Source organism: Medicago sativa, chromosome 8 (genome assembly GCF_051527215.1).
Source record: "Medicago sativa cultivar Bolivia chromosome 8, Bolivia_mono, whole genome shotgun sequence".
Lineage (NCBI taxonomy): Eukaryota > Viridiplantae > Streptophyta > Magnoliopsida > Fabales > Fabaceae > Medicago > Medicago sativa.
Genome location: NC_140756.1, coordinates 86,030,953 through 86,054,676, shown reverse-complemented (window position 1 = coordinate 86,054,676; position 23,724 = coordinate 86,030,953). Strand labels below are relative to the sequence as shown.

The following is a 23,724-nucleotide window of genomic DNA, read 5'->3' as shown; positions in this document are numbered from 1 at the left end:
ATGTTATTCAAAAAGTAAATGTTTTGTTTAGAATAAAAAAAACAACTCCCAATACTTATACTCGTTTTATCTAACATTATGAAATGCATAAAACATTTTGTTTAGTAATATCCAAAAGTATGCACCTACAACCTATTTATGTATGTAAACAAACTGCCACAAAAAGCTAAGTAAGTGACCACTATTTCATTTTATTTTTGTTTTCAATAAGTGACGCTATTTCATTCCGCACTATCTGATTCCTTTTCATCAATCCAAATAATAGCATATGCATCACCACTGAGTTTATAAAAATCCTTCTATTAGTCTAGATTCCTACAAAGAGGTTAAGTACTGATATATCCCTAAAGCATGCCTATGATCACTGTCTTCATCTCATAAGGACATGTAGCCATAACATAAAAACACAAATAAGTACCAAACCATGTTCATGTACGAAGAATTCATAACTTCAACATAAAAACATGAAACTACTGACAGAAGAACATAAACATCCGGAAAAGAATAGTCAGAACAAATGTCTTGAGCAACCAAATAAAAATATTTACACATGACAGTCATTTACTTTGAAGAACATAAAATTAAAAGAGGAAACAAAGCAATTTTTTTCATTATTTGTTATTGAAGTTAGAAATACTCCTACGCGAGTTTGCAGATTTATCAAAACCTTGCTTCTGCAATTCTGCCCTAACCCAAGCATACCTCTTCAAGAACACCCTAAAATTAGAACATTGCTAGAAATGTTGCTACAATAGCAGCAGTCAAAAATTGCACATGCCTTGTGCATTTTATGCGGTCAAGTTCTGTAGTTGATTCATCTTGATCAACTATGAGTGTCCAGACTAAACCATTATAGTACACTACTCCCAGAAGTTTGAAGAATATTTGACATCAATGAAATTCTGTTGTCGAATAATTTAGACTCGGATTGAAAATAGCTAATTGCAGAATGATATCGTGCATATGTGACAGCAACTATTTACACCGGTAACTGCAATCAGAAAGAACTGGCGAGAGTCTCTTCTAGACAGGAATGTTGTCCAGAGAATACCCGTCAAAGTCAAACTCATTCTCGCCTTGTCCAATGCCTTCCTGCTGCAAGAAACACAAAAAATGATTTTTGTAATGGAAAAAGTATATGCAAGCATATGAATATTTTGAATCCATAGAAAGAATGAATTATGAGACGACAGACCTGTTTCAGAAGTGCACTCATGAGATCATCCTGCCCGAAATTATCAGGGAAGAGGTTAGTATGGGAGCTCGCGTCAGGAACTCTTTCAGCCTTAACCCTTGTTGAATTTTCAACATAAAGAGGATTGAAATGTTGACTGCCACCATTTTGGAGATTACCTTGTTCCAAGCCTTCTCCAAGAGAGAAAGGAGATTTTCCAAGCAAAGAAGCATCTCTGCTATGTCCGGTTTGTTGAGCAGAAGAAAAGCCCTGATGGACTAAAACCGACGGAGAGACATCGATGTTGCCATGTAAAGGATTTGCATGCGATGAGGAATCATATGTTAGACCTTGGTTTGTCATCCCCCAATCCCGGGATTTCTGCTGGTTCAGTTCGTTAAAAATATCATAACTTGGAAATCCAGCTGATCCTTTAATTCCCGAATTAACTTCGGCTTGAAATGAGCCTTTGGTTGTGATACTAGATATACCTGGAGTGCTTCCGAGAGGGAAATTACTAACAGACATTTCAGTGCTTTGATTCATGGGAAAATTCAAAAACGAAGAGCTCTGTGGAACAGGATTAAACGAAGGCGCTCTACTGCTACTAGCCATGTTATTTCTCCCCATAAGACCGTCAGAAATTCCATTTGACACAGTAGACTGCCCCAAGAGGTTCGGCAATCTTGGAACATGAGAACCAGTATTTTCACTTAGCATTGGACCTCTAGGTTGGGATTGTGCCATCTGCATCAATAAGGGATTTCCCTGTGTAGCAGAAGCGGGGACTCGCATATTCATGTTGCCAAGGGACTGTGCTGCAGACTGGTGCAAATTGGCGAGTTGCTTTGGCTCCATGTTAGTAGGAACTCCGTGAAGAAGATTTGTTGGTTTATTATTACTACCATTCAAAAGTTGTTGTTGCCCTTCTCCAAATCTCAACCTTGGGTTTTCAAAACTGAAAAGGTTCCTTTGATCCATGAGAGGCATTGGTAAGCCTGATTTCACAGTTGACCTACCAAGTCCTGCTGCTTGAAGAGTGGCTAGACTTTGCGCTGGGAGCTGGCCAGCTGCTGCAAGAGTTTGAAGGTCAAGTCCGTTCATTGACGAAATCGTGCCAAATGATGCCTCTTGTGGGCTGAGAAATGAATTATTCTGGTGCTGAGAAACTCCACTCAGCCTTCGAAAATACAATCGATATTTCTGTAACAAAAAAAAAAAAAATTAAAATGTTACCTCCGTTAGATGACCACAAGAAAACATAGGGATATAAAATTTAACTTGGGTCCCTTCTGAAGTAGGCGAATAACAGTATGATACCTGCAAGTGGCTGGCAACATTTTCTCTAGTGAGCCCAGGAACATTCATCAATTCCAGAATTTTTTTGTGAACAGCCTCTGCGCAGAAATATCAAACTTGAATCAGGCAAGACTAAAAATAACCACAATACTTCATAGCTAAGGTACTCAAACAAATATTAGGGACAATATACTAATTCAGAAATATAATTCTTTTAAAAACACTGGATAGTGAACCAAGATGAGATTGCTAAGGTTTGTGATGGAACATACAAGCAAAATGTATGACGGAAAATGAATGCATTCAGGATAAAACTGTAATTTAAAAAACTACCTTGAAGCAGTTCAATCTATTATAGAACTAATAGAGGATCCAATAAGAAATGAATCAATAGTAGAACTTATAGGGTAGATAGAGAACAAAGAAACTGTGGAAAAGAACATTGAGAAAGACAACACGCTAAATGGTTTTAAAGAAAATTTGGTTTCTGATACCAACCAATAGGATAAAACTTGATTGCTGAAATTGTAAAACCATAACTGAATCTTAATTATTCATAAAATTATAGACTAGTATAGTTTGAAAATTGATTCACACAAGTTGATGGTCTACAAAATCTAGATGCAATGATTCAACCAGATAGTCTTTTAGATAGATCTGCACGGAAAACAAAAGATGAAAGAGAAAAGAAAAAAAAAACATTTGAAAAGTGCTGGTGAGGATACATACTGTCAATTCCTAGTTGATCCACAGCAGCCACAAACTGTTGATGGAGCTCGACAGACCAAACAACCCAAGGCTTCTTTAGTGTTGACGAGTCATCTCTATCGTCACCTTCCTCTTCATCATCCCTTCTCTTTCTTGAGTTTCACCAATTTCCTTCATTAGCAGAAGATGAATAATCAGCATCATCAGATGCCTTTGGATGTCGATCTCCCTCATCAGCACTACCTGATTGCTCCGTATCTTTCCACTCATTCTTTTTCTTCCGAACCACATGCTGCCATATGTTCTTCAAAGCCTCAATACGAACAGGTTTAATCAAGTAATCACAAGCACCGTGTGTTACACCCTTCATAACAACATTTTTACCATCATCCGCAGACATCACTATAATCATTATACAAAACATTTTAGTGTCAAATCTCAATAGCAATACACTCTACTATCTCAAATCTCAATAGCAATACACTCTCTGTTCAAAAAAAAAAAAAAATAGCAATACACTCTACTAACAGATCTAAGTTAAAGAAAACAAAACAAAAACCAAAGTACTTACTAATAACTGGAAGGTCCATTTCCAATCCAATATGTTCTAAGAGTTTAAATCCATCCATGTCTGGCATATGCACATCACTAATAACAATATCAAATCCATTCTTGTTCTCTCTGAGTAGTGAAAGTGCAGTCTCAGCTCGATTGCATTTAGTAACTGAAATGAACTCAACAAAATTATCACTCAAAATTCATAATCAATTAAATCAAATGAATAATAAATTGCTAATTATTGTTATGCAACGACTGGTTGAGAAAATTGCTCCAATGTTGGAGGCGGATGGGGAGCTCTTCAATTCAAGGTAAGTTCAAAGAGTAGAGCTTTTTCATTTGAAAACCAGCCTGTACTCGATCTATTGATTTCTACCACATGGATATGTGGGATAAAAGTCACTTGATGAGACAAATTGAGAAGTAGGTGTTTTCCTTTTGATGTTCACGATCTTGTTTTATCATTTCTCACTTTTGATATTGAACTGTTTAAATTAATTATCGCATATATGCTGATATTTATACGTCTAGGGTATCAAACTTTTTATATTATACACCCTTCATGTATTTCCGCTCTCAGGAACAGGTATTTAAACAACCTTTTTCTTACCTTTTGTAATCATTTATAATATAGCCATAAAGCATTAGGTCATTATTCAGGTTTTGAACTGACTTGATATGTTTTTTGTTCTTTTTTTTTTTTTTGTGCTCTGCAGAACCTCACGCATGATTCATACACACACTATTGTTCACAAATGAATAATGAACTTTCTTCCTCAGGAAAAAATGGAAGAATAGTGAGGAGGATAAATATCAGAAATAAAAATCTGCTATTTACATTATAAGCAGATGTATCATTGTAACAGTATTTTATAGGCTTAAATGCACTTTTAGCCCCCTATGTTTCAAATAGTTGCGATTTTGATCCCCTATAAAAAAAAAATGGATATTTTGACCTCCTATGTTTTGGCCCTCTTTTGATTTGCTGATTTTGACCAGTCAACCCCATGTGTCAAGTAGGTGGCATACATGTGTGTAATTATTATTTAAAAAATAAAAGAAAATAATTCTGGCAATTAAAAAAAATAAAAAAAGGATGGAATATATAGAAACATAACATGATTTTCTTTTATTTTTTAATGACCGATTCTTCCATTTTCAACAACCCAATTCATTATGTTCTACAACTATGCCTTCTATCAGCTTCAAATCTGCCTTTGTGCTGTTAAAGTCAAGTGGAAGTGTTTTAAGCAACCTTGTGCTTGTCTTTGTGATTATGTTTTGAAGCGGAAGGAAGAAGAAGAAGAAAAGGGTGTTCCAGGTCGACGGCAGTTGGACGAAAATCTTATGGTGATAATGACACAAAACATTGGAAGGATTTGAAATCTCTTCGTCTTTTGATACACATTGAATGACCTAGAATACAAAATTCTTCAACTTCTCTATCATCTTTTTCGTTTATCGATTCGATATCGATGGCGCAACTGTTTTCTTTCTCTGTTTGTGGTTCCATGAGCTGAAGAGGAACGGTGGGGACAGGGTTTGATGGATCGCGGAAGCTGGATTCGAGGTGGAGTGCGATGGAATCATCGGGAATCGGTGGACGGCGCGGCGGAGAAGCGTGAGAAGATGAGAAATTGAGAGATAAATTGGAATGATGGTGTGATAGATCCATCAAACACAAAAATGGAAGAAACGATTCTGCGATGAAATTGGGTTGTGGTTATGAAGATTATGAACAACAACAACAACAACAAAAACAACAGTGGAAGGGATAAGAGATTTTGCGGTTGTTGAAAATGGAAGAATCGGTCATTGAGATTTGGCTTAAATATGCAAACAGTCCCTGTAATTTGGGCGAGTTTTGATTTTCGTCCCTGTAAAAAAAGATTTAAAAACATCCCTGTAAAAAAAAAAATTGTTTTAAAAAGGTCCCTGGCCCCACTTTTTTGCTCACATGGGATGGTTTTGGCCACGTGGTTGTCCACGTCATTAAAAATTTAAATTTTTTTAATTTCTGAAAATTATTTTTAAAAATTAAAAAAAACTGAAAATAAACTTTAAAAAAATAAAAAATTTGGAAAATACTTTTTCAAAAAAATATAATATATAATTTTCAAATTAAAAAAATTAATTTTCAAAAATTTAATTTTCACTTTTTTTTCAAAATTTTTAATTTTAACAGTTTTTTTCCAAAAAAAAATTCCAGATTTTTTTTTGAATTTTTATATGATTTTTAAATTTATTTTCAGATTTTTTAAATTTAAAAAAGAATTTTCGAAATTTTGGAAAAAAATAAATTTTTTTAATTTATATATTCAGATTTTTTAAACCCATTATGATTTGTTATGAAAACATATAATCAGATTATTTTCACATAATTTTAAAAAATATATAATCAGATTTTTTTGAAATTAATATTATGATTTTTAAAAAAAAATCAGTTTTTTTAATAATTTTCGAAATTATATATTCTGATTTTAAAAAATTATATAATTTTCCATTTTTTTCATATTTCAAAAAATTATATTTTTTAAAATTATACAATCGGAATTTTTTTAAAAATATTTTTAGGATTTTTTTTTATTTTTAAAAATTATTTTCAGATTTTTTAATTTAAAAAAACAATTTTCAGATTTTTTAAAATTTAATATTATGTGGCAAGCCACGTCAGCGCCACGTGGCAAAAGTTACATAGTCAACAACTGCCACGTGGCCAAAACCATGCCACTTCAAGGTTTGGGTGGGGCCAGGGACCTTTTTAAAAAAAAAAATTAAAGGGATGTTTTTAATTTTTTTTTTTTACAGGGAAGAAAATCAAAACTCGCCCAAATTACAGGGACGGTTTGCATATTTAAGCCTTGAGATTTTGTGTAAATTGTCCATCCTTTTTTTATTTTTTTAATTGCGAAAATAATTTTCTTTTATTTTTTAAATAATAATTACACACATGTATGCCACCTCAGTTAAGTGACTTGACACATGGGCGTTGACTGGTCAAAATCAGCAAATCAAAAGAGGGTCAAAACATAGGGGATCAAAATATCCATTTTTTTTTTATAGAGGGCCAAAATCGCAACTATTTAAAACATAGGAGGCCAAAAGTGCATTTAAGCCTATTTTATAATGTGATGATGATGATACCATGTATTATTTAAGCTGATGTCAAGTCCTCAAATAACTGAAGTAGCATTTTTTTTTTCCCTTTGGCCTGGTTATAGGAGAGAGCAGAGAACAAAGCAAAAAGGGAAATTTATATGATTTGATCACATCACAATTTGGCAAAACATTATGGGAATTTGCCAAGCGAATTTGTATCCTGTAATTGGCAAAACATTCCTATAATCATGAAAGATGTTATGCAATTTCGTTTCTATAGTCCCTTTGGGAGCATGAATATCAAAACATAGAACTCGCGGTGATTCGAACTTTTAATGTTATATGTTTCATTATGGTTTTTTTATGGCTTTTGAATGAAGCTATGTTAAGATATAAATGTTGAAGAAAAATTATGCATTTGGAACGAAGATCATTAGCGATCCAGAAGCCAACGCCACGCCTTCAAGGAAATGTGAATTTCAAGACAATGTTGTCATTGCTACCTTCAACTCCAAGAAGCAGCAATGAAAATGGTGTAAGCTACCAGTTGAAAGTAAAAAAGTTTAGACAAATTCAAAAATGATCTTAATTTTATTGGTGGCATCAATGGTTAGCGACAAATGTTAATCAGTACCCTTAAAACAAGGCTTAGGGATTAAAAGAAAGAAAATAAAAATTATTAAAACTCCCAAGATTTTTCTTAAATTTCAGGATTTTTAAACAAAGATTAAGGAATTGATTAGTACCAAGCCTAGTAATCATGATCTTTGAAATTGGAATAAAATAGCTAAATTAAACGAGTCAACATTCACCTGGAGACTAAAAAAGATGGTCATAAACTAAAACTAGTTTTGACTAGCCTAAGGGGTTCAAAGCTAACATACTCCCTCGAGTCTCTAATATAGGAACAAAAAAGTAACTTTTACTGATATAAAATAGAAGCAAATGTTGTACCATTTTTTTATTTTCTTTTGTGTTAACCCTCCAATTTCTAAGGAAAGGAAAGGAAAAAGGGTAATAAAATAGAAGCAAATGTTGTACCATTTTTTTATTTTCTTTTGTGTTAACCCTCCAATTTCTAAGGAAAGGAAAGGAAAAAGGGTAATATGAAGTTCGGCTGTGAGATAAGTATAATGTAAGCAAGAATGTTTTTATAAATTATCCTTCAGTTGATGTAAGTCATATTTTTTCAATAACTCTCTTTTTTTTTCTTCTCATGGAACAAGTTTTCATAAAGGGAAATTTAGAAAATTCAATTACTACTTATTAAATGATTTCAACTAATTCTCTTTTTTTTTTAGAGAGAAACTAATTCTCTTAGGTGTAATATTGTTTTTTTTTTTTGTATTGTTTATATATGAGATCGAAGGCGGGTAAAAAAATAGTGTTATTCTTATTGGAAACATACTTTTGAATCTAATTCATGCAGACAAGAAGTATAAAAAATATGCTCCCCCTCCTTGAAGACAACATTCATGCAAATATGCACTAGAAAAAAATGTGAGCTACTAGTGTTAAACTTGTTAGAATTAGTTGGTTAATTAGGATTAGTTATTAGTTAGTTAATCAATTAATTAGTAAAGTTAGAAAGTTGGTTACACAGTTGGTTAGTCTTATAGATAGGACTAGTATGTACCCACTTTATCATCTTTTTATCAATTTATACTAATTCAATGTCTTCATTTGAGCTTCTACCAATGAACACACATTCTCTATCTTGTTGATGTCTATGATCTTTATCCCTATGATTCTATGATTCTTCACTACTAAATTTGAGGATCTCATCATGATCTTGACTTCATCGCCAATGGAGCTCAACCTTTAGCTTTACCAAGCAAGCTCATAAGAGCATCTCCAGCGCAGGGAACTTAACAATAACAGTGTCCCTTAAAAAAAATATCTAGAACTCGTTGTTTTTACAATTGAAGTGTACTCATTTATGTACGGTTTAAGATTGTTTAAAATAAGTTCAAATATGTAACTGCTCATGTAAATATTATATACCATCTTTTGGTTTAAGTTACTGCAGTTGATCTTCTAGTTTGATTTTCGTCCTTGCAACTATTTTTATTTGGCTTTTGGTCCTTTTTCTTTTGTTTCAACCCCTGCAAAATTGATCATATTGTAATTTGTCCCTTTAATTAGTACTTCAAAAATAACCCTAATAACTAAATGGCTTAATAGGTCATTTGGTCCCCTAATTAATTTCAAGTTTTCATTTTGGTCCCATAACTAATAAAACTCATGTTTTGGTCCCTCACGTTTGTCTCCGCCGGTCAAATAAATCCTCGACTGTTAAGTCTAACTTTAAATGTCTATGGTGGACCAACCTTAAGAGTGGTCCACCATAGACCTTATTAAATTGTTTAATTTTAACCATTTGATCTTTTTTTTAAAGGAGAACCATTGGATTACAATGTTCTATTGTATCTTACGGTGAATCAACAACATCTAATTAATTATCCATTTCTTCATCTTCTTCCTCACTCTTGTTCATCATCTTCAACATGATATTCATCACCACCATCATCATGTTCATCATTTATCCCGAAAAATCCAGAAACATCAACCACCATCGACAACAACAACATCATCATCACCATAGATTTCTATCAATTCCTCACATCACTACCATAAATTATTTCGAGATCTGAACCATATAAACAACATCATCAAACACCAAAAAAAAAATTCCAAAAACAACAACTATAAAAAAAAAATTGAAATAAAAAAATCTCTGAATCGAAGAACACACTTATTTGGTTCAATCTAAACACATAAACAATTAGAATTGAAAATGAACAAAAAAAAAAAAACTGAATTGAAACTACATAAAAGCCAGTACCATAAAACGGTTCCCACCTATTCACAGTAGTTTTTTTTTCGACAGAAAGCTATTCACAGTAGTTGTAAATTAACAAAACGGTTCCCAGCAATAGTTGTAAAACGGTTCCCAGCATCAACAATTCCACCATAAAAGCCAATATCAAAAATCTCCTTAAGAACAAAATCACCAGCAACAGTCTCATATCTATCTCTACCAATTTTATCAACAAAACAACGTTTAATAACACCAAAAGAATAAGTAAAACAGAGATTGGGAATTGGGATCATGAAAAGCGAATACGAATTTTGGGGAGCTTCAGAAGAATGGTGTCGATCAAAAAAACCCATGTTGTGGTGGTTGTGGATGTGTTGGTTCGATGGCAGAGATCCAACTAAACACAAAATCCAAACTAAACACTAAAACCTTAAAAAAAATAAAAAATAGAACACATATGAAAGGCAACATAATCTTCAATGTCATGAAACCAAGAAACTAAATTTGGAATGGAGATAATGAAAATTGAAATTGAAATCTTGAACCCTAGATTTGATTGAATTAGAAAATTTCGATTTCGCTCAACACACTATGAATCGGAAAGTAATGGATACGAAAGTTTCAATTTCGATTTCGGCTTTCTTGGATCGAATTTGTTTGTCTGTTCTTACAGAGAGAGAGAGAGAAGAGAGAGAACGAGTGAGAGAGAGAAAGAGAAAGGGGAATAGATGAAGATGATGGTGTGATGTATAATTTTTTTTGTTCTGGATTTCTGATTTCTGGGGAATAGATGAAGATGATGGTGCTGATGTATCAAACTCAAACGGTTAAAATAAACAATTTAATAAGGTCTATGGTGGACCACTCTTAAGGTTGGTCCACCATAGACATTTAAAGTTAGACTTTTTTTTTATAAGGTTTAAAGTTAAACTTAACGGTCGAGGATTTATTTGACCGATGGAGACAAACATGAGGGACCAAAACATGAGTTTTATTAGTTATGGGACCAAAATGAAAACTTGAAATTAATTAGGGGACCAAATGACCTATTAAGCCTAACTAAATTGATATCAAATGGTGAAAAGTTACGCTAAAAATGTACGTCAAAAAGTACATTTCTAGTACTTTTAAGGAATTGATGAGTACTATGCTTAGTGATCATGATGTTTAGAAATGGAAGAAAATAGCTAAATTAATGTGTTATTGAGATTGAAAACACTAGATCTTTTACCCGTGTAAACATTAACTCAATAGAAATAGTCGAATATTGTAATTAAGATGTAGGAACGTTAGATTTGGTCGGATATAGCAGAAATGGTAATATAAAAATACTTGTAACTTCAATAATCAGAAATTGCGAAAAACTTCTTTGTAGACAACATTATTCGTATTGTTTATGCAATCACCATTTTCGTCTGTGATCAAAATCTTCAAACCTTTCCTTGAAGTCACCCTGGAGACTGCTACATATGATCTCGGTATCATCCGTTAGGTAGATCGTCTTGGTGTTTTTTGATAAGATAGACTCCGAGAATGTGTCATAGGAAAATGTCTGGAATGTTTTGGCAAGAAACAAATGAGGACATATAAAATAGACAACAAATTCATAAGTGCAATAAAATGGTAGAAAATCGTACCAGAACACTGCTAAGTACATCATCTTTAGTTAAGAGCTTGGCAAATCCCCACTTGAAGCAACCTATTTCATGTCTATAGGGAATGGGTGGTGCGTGAATGACGGCCTCTGACCCCGTTCCCTTAGGGAACAATTCGCGATTGAGTTTGAGGCTAAATGGCGGCACTTGTTTGGGATAACTTATTTCTTCACCGTAACGGTCCTTGACCTGAATGCCGTATCTGGAGGGGCAGACATTTATCAAAGTCACTTCCGCGCCGTGCTGGATATCATATAAGCTTCCTAGTTCGCCCCAACCATGCGTAAAGCAAAATTTCCCATTTTTCTTCTCGATAACAACCTCAATCACATTGTGAGCAGGATCATTCAAGAGCGTGAAACGTCTAAAGTCAGCACCGAGTGTCTCAACCATCTCCTTTAATCTCCTTTAATATAAGAAAAAAACATGTTGTGGAAAATCTATTTATGCCCTTATCCCTTTTTAATGCAAACCTCTCAAATTTTGGGGTAAATCTGGTCTTTTTTCTTACATTTGTGGAAAATCTATTTATGCCTTTATCCATTTTTTATGCAAACCTCTCAAATTTTGGGGTAAATCTGGTCTTTTTTAGAAAGTACACTTTTGGTTCAACTACTCTTCTCATGCCTCACTTTAACATTGTCATCACAGTGAAAAAATTAATGTTAGAGAACACCTTTTCAATCAAAAGTTCACACTTCCCTACTCCAATTTTTTGGCTCTAAAATTTGAAATTCAAATTCAAACTCATTTTATTCTCAACACACTTTTATATAATTCAATAATCTCAAAACTTTCTTCTTCTTTCTCTCACCCTTTCTTATCTATACTTCATCATCTTCTCCATTTTTCTAATCTTCATTTTCTTTTCTTATTTTGCAGAAGATGTTCACTTTTTTCATTGACGAAGAAGACCCATAAAGGAAGAACATGGGTAAGGTGAACTCTTTTTCCTTTGTAAAATTGTCTTCATTTTTTTTATGTCCTTCATATCATCATATTAATCTGAGTTTACTTTTTTCTTCAGCCGCATAACATGACAAATACCAAAAATCATTCACATCCAAACTATAATAAATAGATTATTTCATATCTATAATAAAGTTTTACATCCAAACTATGTTGCTAATAAAATTGAAAATATGATATATTGCAGGAAAGTCAATTGATGTTCTTTTCACTTCAACAAACTACAAAGAAAGACATCCTTAAATAAATGATGAAGAAACAAAGGGAAGAGTTTGATTGGTATATGTTTTTTTTATGATTATATACTGTTATGAAGAAATAAAGAAAAAAACTACGTAAGAAAGGAGTTTAATTGTTTAAAAAAAAAAAGGAGTTTAATGGCGGTGTGTATAAAGATACAAGTGTGATTGTATGGAACACTTCCTGAAAAAATCATTGTATGGAACAACATATTTAGTTAGCTTATATATTAATATCTGGTTCATATGTTTTTTCTACCCAATTTTATTACAAGAATTCATTTTCCTCTTAACAAAGCTATCAAAGTTTTACTATTTCCTTCAAAAAAAAAAAACTATCAAAGTTATCACTAAACTAATTTTTGTTGTCTTTGTTTTATTGTTGAGTTTCATATCATATGTTAACAAACTACATTTTATGTTCAGATTCAGCAACAAAACATAAGAGGCAAAATAAGAAAGTGGAAAGATGATGAAGATGAGTAGTTAGAGAGAAAATACATATCCAAACACAGTCCTAATATGATTTTACAATTATCTCTACAACAACAAAAATCTGCAAAATAATAGATCTAAAAAAGCAAATCTACATCAGAAAAAACAGGTAACAAACATCTTCATTAGAAAATATATCATTTATGTCTTCTCTGTCTGTCATGCTAATTGTGTGTAGGTCTAATGCTTTTTCTTTGGCTGACAGGAAATGGAGGTGTGAGATGAGATATCAATGGAGAGAGGAAGTAATAAACCGAAAATTGTAGAATTTTCTTTGCTGCGGTTTTATGAAACAGCCATTGATATCTCATATCAAAGCTACATAACAAAAAAACAATGAAAAACAGAGGGATGAGCTCCTGGTATTCTGACTTACTAGAGAGTATTAACACTGGGGTTTAATATCAGTTTGGGCAATTTTTTAACCATAACAATTTGGGATTGAAAATAAAATCTATGTTCTTAGTTGAAGTATATATTATTTATTTATATTTCAAAAAGAAGTTAATTAATATTTATTTCTTTCTTTAAAAAAAAGAATTTTAAAATAAAAAATCTGAGTTGAAATTGTTGTTAAATCATAAAAAATAATAACAGAAAGTGAATGTTGAAAGAAAGGAATAAAAAAATTGTTTTCCAAAGAAAAATATTATTCAACTCAGATTTTTTTTATCAATAGTATCAGATCTAAAAAACACAAAAATATGACCTCATGGCGACAACAACCCAGGTTTGAGACAATAACACCGGCGGTTGCAATTTCCGGCGTGGAGGTCGCCGGAAAAGATATTTCAAATTATGATCTTCTTTGTGGGTTTTGTAGAGGAGATGGAGGAGAGTATTTTTATGGTGATGATTTTTCAAACGGTGGTCTATGTTGGCTGAGATCTATCAGAGAAGGTGGTGGTTGAGATGTTTATAAATCCATCTGATCTGAAAATAAATTAAATAGAATGATATAAGAAAAGGAATAGGTTAAGATTGTGAACGTGGCTCAGCCGGAGCAGTCGGAGGTTGATTATGGAGGGCGTGAATAGTGATTTGGCGGCTAGGGTTGTTTAGAGGAGAGAACTTCTCAGATTCATTTGGTGAAGAGAGAGAATAAAATGAACAAATAGGTGTTTGTGTAAAAATAAGGGTTAATTATGTTTTTGGTCCCTACAAAATTGCGACCTTGTAAGTTTAGTCCTTACTTAATTTTAATAGCATTTTTAATCCCTACAAAAAAAAATTTACTTATAATTTTAGTCCCTGCTAAAATAAATTTTGTTTAATTATCCTTAAACTCTTAAATTTTTTAACGATTCTTTTTATACAAGTTTAGAACACTATGAAAGGTTCATTTACTAAAATCTATAATTTTTTAACATGAAATAAATTAAATATGAATTTTTTAAAACGACAAAAGTTTAAGATATAAGTAACAAAAATATGGACGTAGAAATCAAATTTTTTCGATATTTTTTTCGGAGGACCTTTTAATAACGTTCTTAACACGCCTGTAAAAAATTGTTGAAAAACTTAAGAGTTTAAGCATAAATTAAACAAATTTGGATTGAGTAAGGACTAATATTGAGTGCATAAATTTTTTGTAGGGATTAAAAAGGCTATTAAAATTAAGTAAGGACTAAACTTACAAGGTCGCAATTTTGTAGGGACCAAAAACATAATTAACCCTAAAAATAATTATAATTATTATAAAAGAGAGTGAGAGAGAGAGATAAATTTAAAAACTTACAAGTGGAGGATCGAAAAGACAAAGAAAAATGAAAAATGGCAGATGTACTGTACAATAGTAACAATTAGGTTTATTAAAAAAAATAGTAACAATTAGGTTAAATTATTAAAAGAAAGAACAATTATGTTAAATAAAATAAATTTTAAAATTGAAATGGCTAATGTAGTGAAAGTGTGAAAAGAAAAATATTGATATGGATATTTACAATTAGGAGTAAATTAAATATTATGTGTACTCTTAATCAATGGTTGTGATCACTTAGTCAAAATTAAAAAGTGAGTCGTATTTCAAAAATTAATTGTATATTTTTAACAAATCCAACACTGAAAATTGTGGATTTGTCAATTTATTAAAAATTTATTTGCAATGAGTGTTACTATTTGAGATTTATACAATTAAAATATTTTTTTTATTACATTTTTACAATAAAAATATGCTCCTTCCGACCTAAATTATAAGCAAAAAAAACCTCATTTTGTTGTCTCAAATTATAAGAAAAAAGATTATACAGAGACTTTGATACACTAACCTTGATTCACGGGACAAGTTGTCATTTATAAAAAATTGTTACTGCTGAAGAGTTTTTACTATTACGAATATCACTTTACTTCAATTCTACAATTATATTGTCATTGATTAAATTAAACTATCATGGACAAGTTTTTACTAATAAAAATTTAGAATTAACTCAAATGCACATGATAAATTGTCGTTGATAAACTAACTTTGATGCATGGGGAAATTTGTCATTTATAAAAAATTGTTCATGCTAAAATGTTTATACTATTTAGAATATCACTTCACCTCAATTGATTCTACTTTTTTTTTTGACAAAAACAAAACGATATTCATTCATTCAAATCGATAGAATATATCAGAATCAAGATCGCTAAAAACGTAAAGGATGAATCTGCGAACAAACTCACAGCACCCAAGTTAATAGCATACAACGGCAAAATGCCTACAAATAATATGATAAAATCTAAATCACCAGAATACTCTTGCTTCTGGATCTGCAACGTTGACGTCCAAATCATTGATTGTATCTGTGATTGACTGAAGCTGATCTTTCAATATGAACCAACGAACACCGCAACAAGATGCCAAACCAAACAACGCCGCACAAGACGACGAACAACACAAGGTCGCACTCAGACGACGAAATCACAAAAAAAAAAAACACAAAAGAAAACGCTTGATATTTGTGAAAATCACTTATTTAGATCGAAAGAAATGGAAAAAAAGATGCAGAGGGGTGATTTTAGGTCAAAAAAAGACCTAAAACCACCCCTCCTTGATGAGGGAAAGAGAAGGAAAACTTAGAGAGAAGTTGGAGTTTCTCTCAATAAAAAAAACTTGGGCTTCAATTGATTCTACTTGGAGCTATAATTTGTAGGTTTTTTAGGTGAACTTCCGAAAATATAGGTTTTTTTTTAGTAGCAAAGACAAAAAATGGAGTTTCACACTAAAATGTAGTCATCATTGAACTAAATTTTGGATTAAACCCACTTGGGTTGGTCCGGTGGTATTGGCTTGGGATCTGAGACTGTGCTCCTTCTCAAGGTCTTAGGTTCGATTCTCCCCGGTGTCAATTTGGGTGGGCTAATTTAGCTTCTTCAAAAAAACAAAAAAAAATGGATTAAACAAATATTATCAAATACAAAACTTCAACCCAATTACATCTCTGAAACAGCCCTAAAAGCCAAACTCCTATTTTTGGCTCCACTGCTCCAGCAATTTAATGATTATGAAGCATGAAGCACAAATATCAAATGAATGTGAAAAATTTAGTCCATTAATATTTAAATTTTACACTGTTTGTTCTATTAACTAGTATATCAGAAGGGCTGATCTCTCTGACTCGTATATCAGAAGGAAGAAGACCGTTCAAAGCAGCGTGAACTCTATCCAAATTGTTGTAATTAAATGGTGTAAGAAAATGTGCAACCTACAGTCACAACTCACAATAAGTTGTAAAATTTCAATTCAATGTTTGCCACTTGAAATCTGAAATTGCACACAAAAGGAATTACAAGATCTGACCTGACCCCAAGCATGGACTCCTGCATCAGTCCTGCTTGCACCAACCAACTGGAGATCCTTCCTTTGAAGCTTTGTAGCTCTAATTAAAGCTTTTTCTACGGCGCATTGTACAGTAGGGGGAGACTCCTGACATTGCCAGCCTATAAACACAGTCACTGGTCAAAATAATGGAGAAAAAGAAAGAATTCAACTATTTAACATATGTTTTTATTCATTAAATGCTGGAAAATTACACCTTTCTATATGGATCAAGAGTTGATGCAGGGATTTGGTATTTTTTTATGGTACACTATTACATCAAGTTGAAAACTCCATTCATAGTTTGAGACTTTGAGCTTTATCCAACTAGGATTTGGTATTTTTAAGTAAGGACAAACTCGTGAGAACTTACATAAGACTCAAAACAGACAAGCGTATGATTTACACGAAGATCAAGCTGAAAAATAGAAACAACGTGATTTTGTCAATAGGCAAATATTCAATTCAATGACAAATATATTACACTCATTTCCCTTGAGAGATGCTTAAACTGCAGTCCTCTCCTCTAATTGTAAAAAATACACTCGCATGCCCGTAGAGAAATGAAATGTGCTGCACTTTTCTCCATTATGATGTAAACGAACCTTTTAAAACAAGTCTTTCCAACTTCCAAAAACATGTGTATAATTTTCAATGTGATTGATGGTAGCCAAGTAGGTAATTTTGAATACATTATTTATTTGGAAACTTAAGATTCAAAGTGATATGTTCATCAGGCTAAGAAATGAGCATCACGCATTTATATAAAAAAAAATGGATACAAAGATAGTTTAATTTAAGATAGATCATATGATTGATCATTGAAAAGAAAAGGGTAAGCACATAATCATATCATTGATCAGTGAAAAGAAAAGGGCAGGCTTCTTTGATGGGGGAAAGAGTGTAAATTAGTTTTAAAGGGATGATAAGAATCTATGGCCTTTTTGGATTGACTAATTTGAGGTTATGCAAATCAATGAGCTTTTATGTATAATTCATAAGCTTGTCAAGGTACTCATAAAAAAAGCTAATGAAGATCCAACTTTCGTTAGTGAGAACTTAAGAATTAACATAACTTATTTATTTGCATAACCTATTTTCTTGATCATCATAGAATCGAAAACCAGCAAGCTGAGACTGATATACATAAAGACGACCAACATAATCATGAAATAAATAAAGTAATATAAATAAAATTGCAAAGAAAGGTATTATAAAATAAAGAAACATTTGAGCAATTTGAGTAACAAAAGGCGGAGGTAACTTCAAGTCTTTCACAGTTCTTTTAGCAAACACCACAACCCCAGAATCAGGATCTACAGTAATTTTAGTAACATAATTAAAATTAAAAAGATATATAAGAATGGATGTGAAATAATAATAATAATTAATATCGTCAATACTAAAACAAGAACAATATTATAATATATTATAATTAATCATACTTCAATTTTTTTCGTTGTTTTTTTTATAATGTATCACTAAAAAACTCATTGGAGTGTACAATTGTAACACGGGACCCATTTTAGTAACTACAACGAATGATCAGTTTTAATTAGTATTTTTAATATCTCTTTTTAAACACCGCGAATGACTAAGTTTTATTAATATATTCAAAAAATACATGTGGGTGTATGGACTATATATATATATATATATCTGTGTGTGTGCATGTATATGTTTGTTTTACAAGAATATATTAGTATATTCTTATTTCTGAAATCTAATGGGAACTATATATTTATAAAATATATATGAGCGTATGGACTATATATTAATAAAAATATATCTCCATATATGTTTTTATACGGGAATATGTTAATATATGTTTATTTATGAAATGTATTTTCATGTATTATCTTTTTTAATATCGTCAATACTAAAACAAAAACAAAACTTATAATATACTATGATTAATCATACTTCATTTTTTTCCGTTGTTTTTTTTTTTTGGACAATGTATCACTAAAAAACTCGTTGTAGTGTACAATTTTAACACATGACCCATTTTAGTAACTACAATGAGTGAACAGTTTTAATTAATATTTTTTTTAATATCACTATATTAACACCGCGACTGCCTAAATTTTATCAATATATTAATAAAATATATGTGAGTTTATGGACTATATATTAATAAAAATATATATGAGTATATGTTTGTTTTACGGGAATATATTAGTATATTCTTATTTCTGAAATCTAATGGAAACTATATATTGATAAAATATATGAGTGTATCGACTATATGTTAACAAAAATATATCTCACTGTAATTTTTTTTACGGGAATATGTAAGTATTTGTTTATTTATAATTTACGATAACAATATTATATAATACATTAATTATGATTTTTTACGGGATGCATATTAATATTTTTCACACTAAAACATATTAGTAAATAAAATTTATGATTATTTTTATTTATTAGCTTTTTTAATATCATCAATACTAAAATTTAATATATATTTGTTCATATTAAAATTTAATTATTTTGTCATTTTTTATTACTACCGATCAATATATACATTATTATGCTTCGAATACTTTACATATTTTCACTATGGACAAAAAAATACTATGCCAAGCGCAGCCGAGACACGATATGCGGCGGAGCCGCGGCCTTAAAGCGCGGCGAAGCCTCGCTACCCATGCTTTAGCACAGGTATTTCGACTAGTTAACCCTTAAAATAAAAACAAATTTTCTTCTCCGTTGGGGGTAATTTGGTATGTTTGAGGTGTTCTAGAGCAATTTGTGAAATTATGATTTTGTTTATCATTCATTACTCAATATCGTTCAAGAAAGAAGAAAATAAAGAAAGAAAGAAAGGAACTTACATCCAGAACTTGACAGGGTTTCTGTAGAAAGCGAAAACAGGGGTTTTCATTTTCAACCTTCTCAATCAACTTACTTTTCCAATTGATATTCAATTATCATGGGAAACCGATAGAATGTTATGTTATGTTCTGCAGGAACACAACAAAAACTAAATTAATCTAAATTATATTTTACCTGAGATTAAAATAAAAACAAAATCTTCTGCATTGGGGTTATTTTGGTATCTTCGCTATGTTCAAGAGCAATTAGTGAAATTAGAAGAGCAAAATCCATTGACCAAGTTGGGCCTCTCGGGCTGTAACATGCTGGGTGGGTCAGCCCATTTGATAGATATAAGTAACTGAAAACTCTAGAAGACATGAATTTCAAACATTATCTCTCTCTCTTCCTCGATCAAATCTCACTCTCTATTCCATCGATCGTAAATCGTAAATTCCGTCCGGATTCGCATATCATAAAAGTAACTGTTGATTTTCAGAAGCTTGATTCGAATGGCAACTGTTAGAGCTCTTCCTACAATGGTTGATTTTCAGAAGCTTGATTCGGATTCGAATGGTAACTGTTGTTTTTGTTTCATGTTTTTAATGCATTCGATTTCTTACTTTCGGAAGTGTTAAACTTTTGATTGATGTTTGTTGTGTTGTGTAGGACCCAGTCCTTCGATTGAGGAGAAACTTGTTAAATCTCTTCCTCGTTTGCTTCGATGTTTAGTTAAGGACAATTTTCCTCGGGACCAGGTTTGTTTGAAACTTGTCTATTTTATCTCTAGTTTGGTCTAGTTGAAATTTTGTTTGTTTTGATTTTTTTTTTTTTTTGTGTGACTTTGTTTGTTTAGTATTACTCTGCTTTCGCACTCAGAAACATAACAGCTGGAACTTCTGAGAACACTAAGTTGGTAATTGATCATGGGGCTGTACCAATGCTTGTCAACCTACTTAGTTCACCTCATGATGCTGTTCGAAACCAGGTATTTTTATTATACTAATATGTAGTAGCAGTAGAAAAGGATTTTTTTTTTGCTGAACACTAAAACTCTGAAATTGTAGGCTGTGTTGGCATTGGGAAACATTGCCGCTGATTCCCCTAGTTGCCGTGATCTCGTTCTCAGTCATGGTGCCCTGATCCCTCTGTTATCCCACTTGAATGAGCAAGCAGATAATCTTTCTATGCTCAGAAATGCCGTGTGGGCCCTGGCGTGCTTTTGCATGTGCAAGCCACCACCCTCATTTGAGCAGGTACTTGTTATTTTTGTTAAATTAAAACTGAACCTGCAAGAACACTTTTATATGTATGTGTATTAATACTAGATTTTTATCGACAGGTGAGGCCAGCGCTTCCAGCTCTCCAGCGTTTGCTTTTATCCAATGATGCAGAAATCCTCACATATGCATGCTGGGTACTCTTCTCTCTTTCTGCTGACCCATTTGACAAAATCCAAGCGGTGATCGAGGCAGGTGTATGTGGCAGACTTGTGCAGCTCCTTCTGTAAGTACCTATTCTTCTATCCCTGCTCAAAACCATATTCTTTTGCAATTCTTGATTATTTTGGCTCTAATTGTATCTGCATCTTTTTGAAGGCACCCATCTCCTTCTGTGCTGCTTCCTGCACTTCGCACGGTGGGAAATATTGTAACCGGAGACGATATGCAGACTCAGGTAATAATAAGTTGCTTATTCCAAATTCAATTTAACTGCTATTGGGTAAAGTACTGAATTCCTGCTGTGTTAGTTATTTTGGAAATCAAATTAAAATTTTAATTAAATATTATAACCTGAAATTATTCATAGGTGAGTTTTTCAAGTAAGTATGCGGTTGTTGAAAATTGATTGGCAATCTTTAGAAATATTAGACTAGGGATCAATTTTGTTTTTTGAGGGGGATAAAGTTTAGTCATACTTGCTAGCCATTGCTGGTGATTCACAGCTATTTATTACCATCAATCTAGTCTCTTAAGCCTAGGAATCAATTTTGTTTTTTGAGGGGGTTAGGGAATTTTATCTTATGGATAAAGTTTAGTCATACTTGCTAGCCATTGCTGGTGATTCACTGCTATTTATTACCCTCAATCTAGTGTCGTCTCACCCCTTGTATAAGTATCATGTCATCTCATATGTCACCTGTGAGAATTACCTGATTTGGTGGGGCTCTTTTTGTCAGGTTGTTATCAATCATGGTTCGCTCCAATGCCTTTTGAGCCTGTTGACCCATGATCACAACAAAAGTATTAAGCAAGAAGCTTGCAGGACTGTATCAAACATTACAGCTGGTAACAGAGAGCAGATACAGGTAAGCAAATAAATCCCATCTTTTTTATACTCAAATGACGTCAAATATCATGGTTAATAAAGCGCAGTGAACTCTACCTTTTATTTATGTACGATGCAGGCTGTTATTGAAGCTGGTCTGATTGCTCCTCTGGTCAATCTTCTTCAAAATGCCGAGTTTGACATTCAAATAGAAGCTGGATGGGCTCTCTCTAATGCTGCATCTGGCGGTACCCACGCACAAATCAAGTACGTGAAGTCGTTTTTAATTGTTATTTTCTTGCCCTGCTTCGTGCTGGCAACATTGAGAATTTACGTATTAACTTACCAAATGTTGTTGTTATTACAAGGTACTTGGCGAGCCAGGGTTGCATTAAGCCTCTGTGTGATTTACTTGTTTGCCCTGATACAAGATTTGTCGCTGTCTGTTTAGAAGGTCTTGAGAATTTTCTGAAGGTTGGAGAAGCGGATAAAAACTTAGGTAACACCGGAGATGTCAACTTGTATGCTCAGACGATAGATAATAACGAGGGTTTGGAAAAGATTGAAAACTTGCAGAGTCACGACAACAGTGAAATTTATGAGAAGGCTGTTAAAATTCTCGAGACATACTGGTTTGAAGATGAAGATGAGACACTACCTCCAGGCAATGGTTCTCAACCTGGTTTCAACTATGGAGGCAATGACCTTCGGGCCCCACCAGACAGATTCAATTTCAGCAGAATGTGATCATTGTATCTTGTACAAGAAATATATTTTGCTGGGGAGAAAGTTTGTTGCAGCAGCAAGGAACCGTGACGCATGGCAATGGGGAAAAAGTTCAAGTGATATGTTTTAAATCCTGTTTATATTTTTATCATTAATAAATAGTATTTGAAGGTGTTGTTTTCAAGATACCAAGGGGGGATAAAAGTAGCTCTTGCAGTTGTATTTATCAAATCGCTTGAACAGATGGGTTAGACTTGATCTTATGATTCAATAAAATTTGTTCATTCTTATTTAAAAAATACTCCCTCCGTCTCGCAATAATTCTCTTTACAATTTTTCTTTTTCACAAAATAATTGTCCCCTCTGTCTAACAATAATTGTCTCTTTACAATTTTTTCTTTTTCACAAAATAATTGTTACTTTAGAATATCAATCCAACATTTATTATTTTTTTCCATTAATATACATTTATTTATTGAATTTCATCTAACTTTTTTTTTTTGACACAAAAAAACAATTTTATTGAGATCTAGATTACCCATATCTTTTTTGAATTTCATCTAACTTAACTACTACTCCACTAACTACAATTAATACGGTTGTTTTAGTAAATGACACTACTTTTACCATCAAAATCAACACAATTAATCATTTTCTTAATAATCGTGCAAAAACCTTAAATAACTATAATCTAGAGACGGAAGGAGTAAGTAAGTAAACATTGTTTTATAAATTTCTAATATACCTAAATTAATGTATAGCACTCCCTCAATTCGAACAGTGTTGTATTAGTAGATTAATAAATAGATCATTTCAAAATGGCATTTACACCACATATCCTATCCTATAACAATTAAAGACTTTAGGATTATATAAAACTGTTGCTATATCTAAAAGTTCTATGAAATCCCTTTGACGACATAAATGCGGTAATTTGAGAAGATAAATGCGGCAGAAAAACTACGCCAATCCATTGATATATGGACTTAAGAATATTTTTTTTTGTACAAACTTAAAGAATAATTTACTTATTAATAAATAGCAAGACGAATATGTTAGAAGAATAAATTAAATAAAACTATCAAGCATTTGGT

General features: G+C 32.3%; 2 protein-coding genes and 1 pseudogene across 3 annotated transcripts in view; 2 read left to right on the top strand and 1 right to left on the bottom strand.

Annotated features, from left to right (window-relative positions):
* Window positions 1-497: 497 nt before the first annotated feature.
* On the bottom strand, window positions 498-11,707 carry LOC146902657 (two-component response regulator ARR2-like; annotated as a pseudogene). The gene is made up of 8 exons (XR_015023247.1): window positions 11,297-11,707; window positions 11,096-11,211; window positions 9,741-9,875; window positions 3,753-3,931; window positions 3,203-3,583; window positions 2,495-2,571; window positions 1,196-2,377; window positions 498-1,095 (listed from the first exon to the last, which is right to left on the bottom strand). The product of XR_015023247.1 is annotated as a two-component response regulator ARR2-like (transcript).
* An 8,358-nt stretch (window positions 11,708-20,065) lies between these two features.
* Window positions 20,066-23,724, top strand: part of LOC146902652 (importin subunit alpha-2-like) — a 29,747-nt gene continuing 26,088 nt past the window's right edge. The window contains exon 1 of the transcript XR_015021138.1: window positions 20,066-20,137. The gene's annotated coding sequence lies outside the window, so the exon portion shown is untranslated. The remainder of the gene's footprint in view (window positions 20,138-23,724) is intronic.
* On the top strand, window positions 20,072-22,827 carry LOC146902656 (importin subunit alpha-2-like). The gene is made up of 9 exons (XM_085731538.1): window positions 20,072-20,212; window positions 20,306-20,394; window positions 20,493-20,624; window positions 20,704-20,892; window positions 20,979-21,142; window positions 21,235-21,313; window positions 21,816-21,944; window positions 22,044-22,171; window positions 22,273-22,827. Exons 1-9 carry the CDS (start codon window positions 20,149-20,151, stop codon window positions 22,649-22,651), a joined length of 1,353 nt encoding a protein of 450 aa, XP_085587664.1. The 5' UTR covers window positions 20,072-20,148; the 3' UTR covers window positions 22,652-22,827.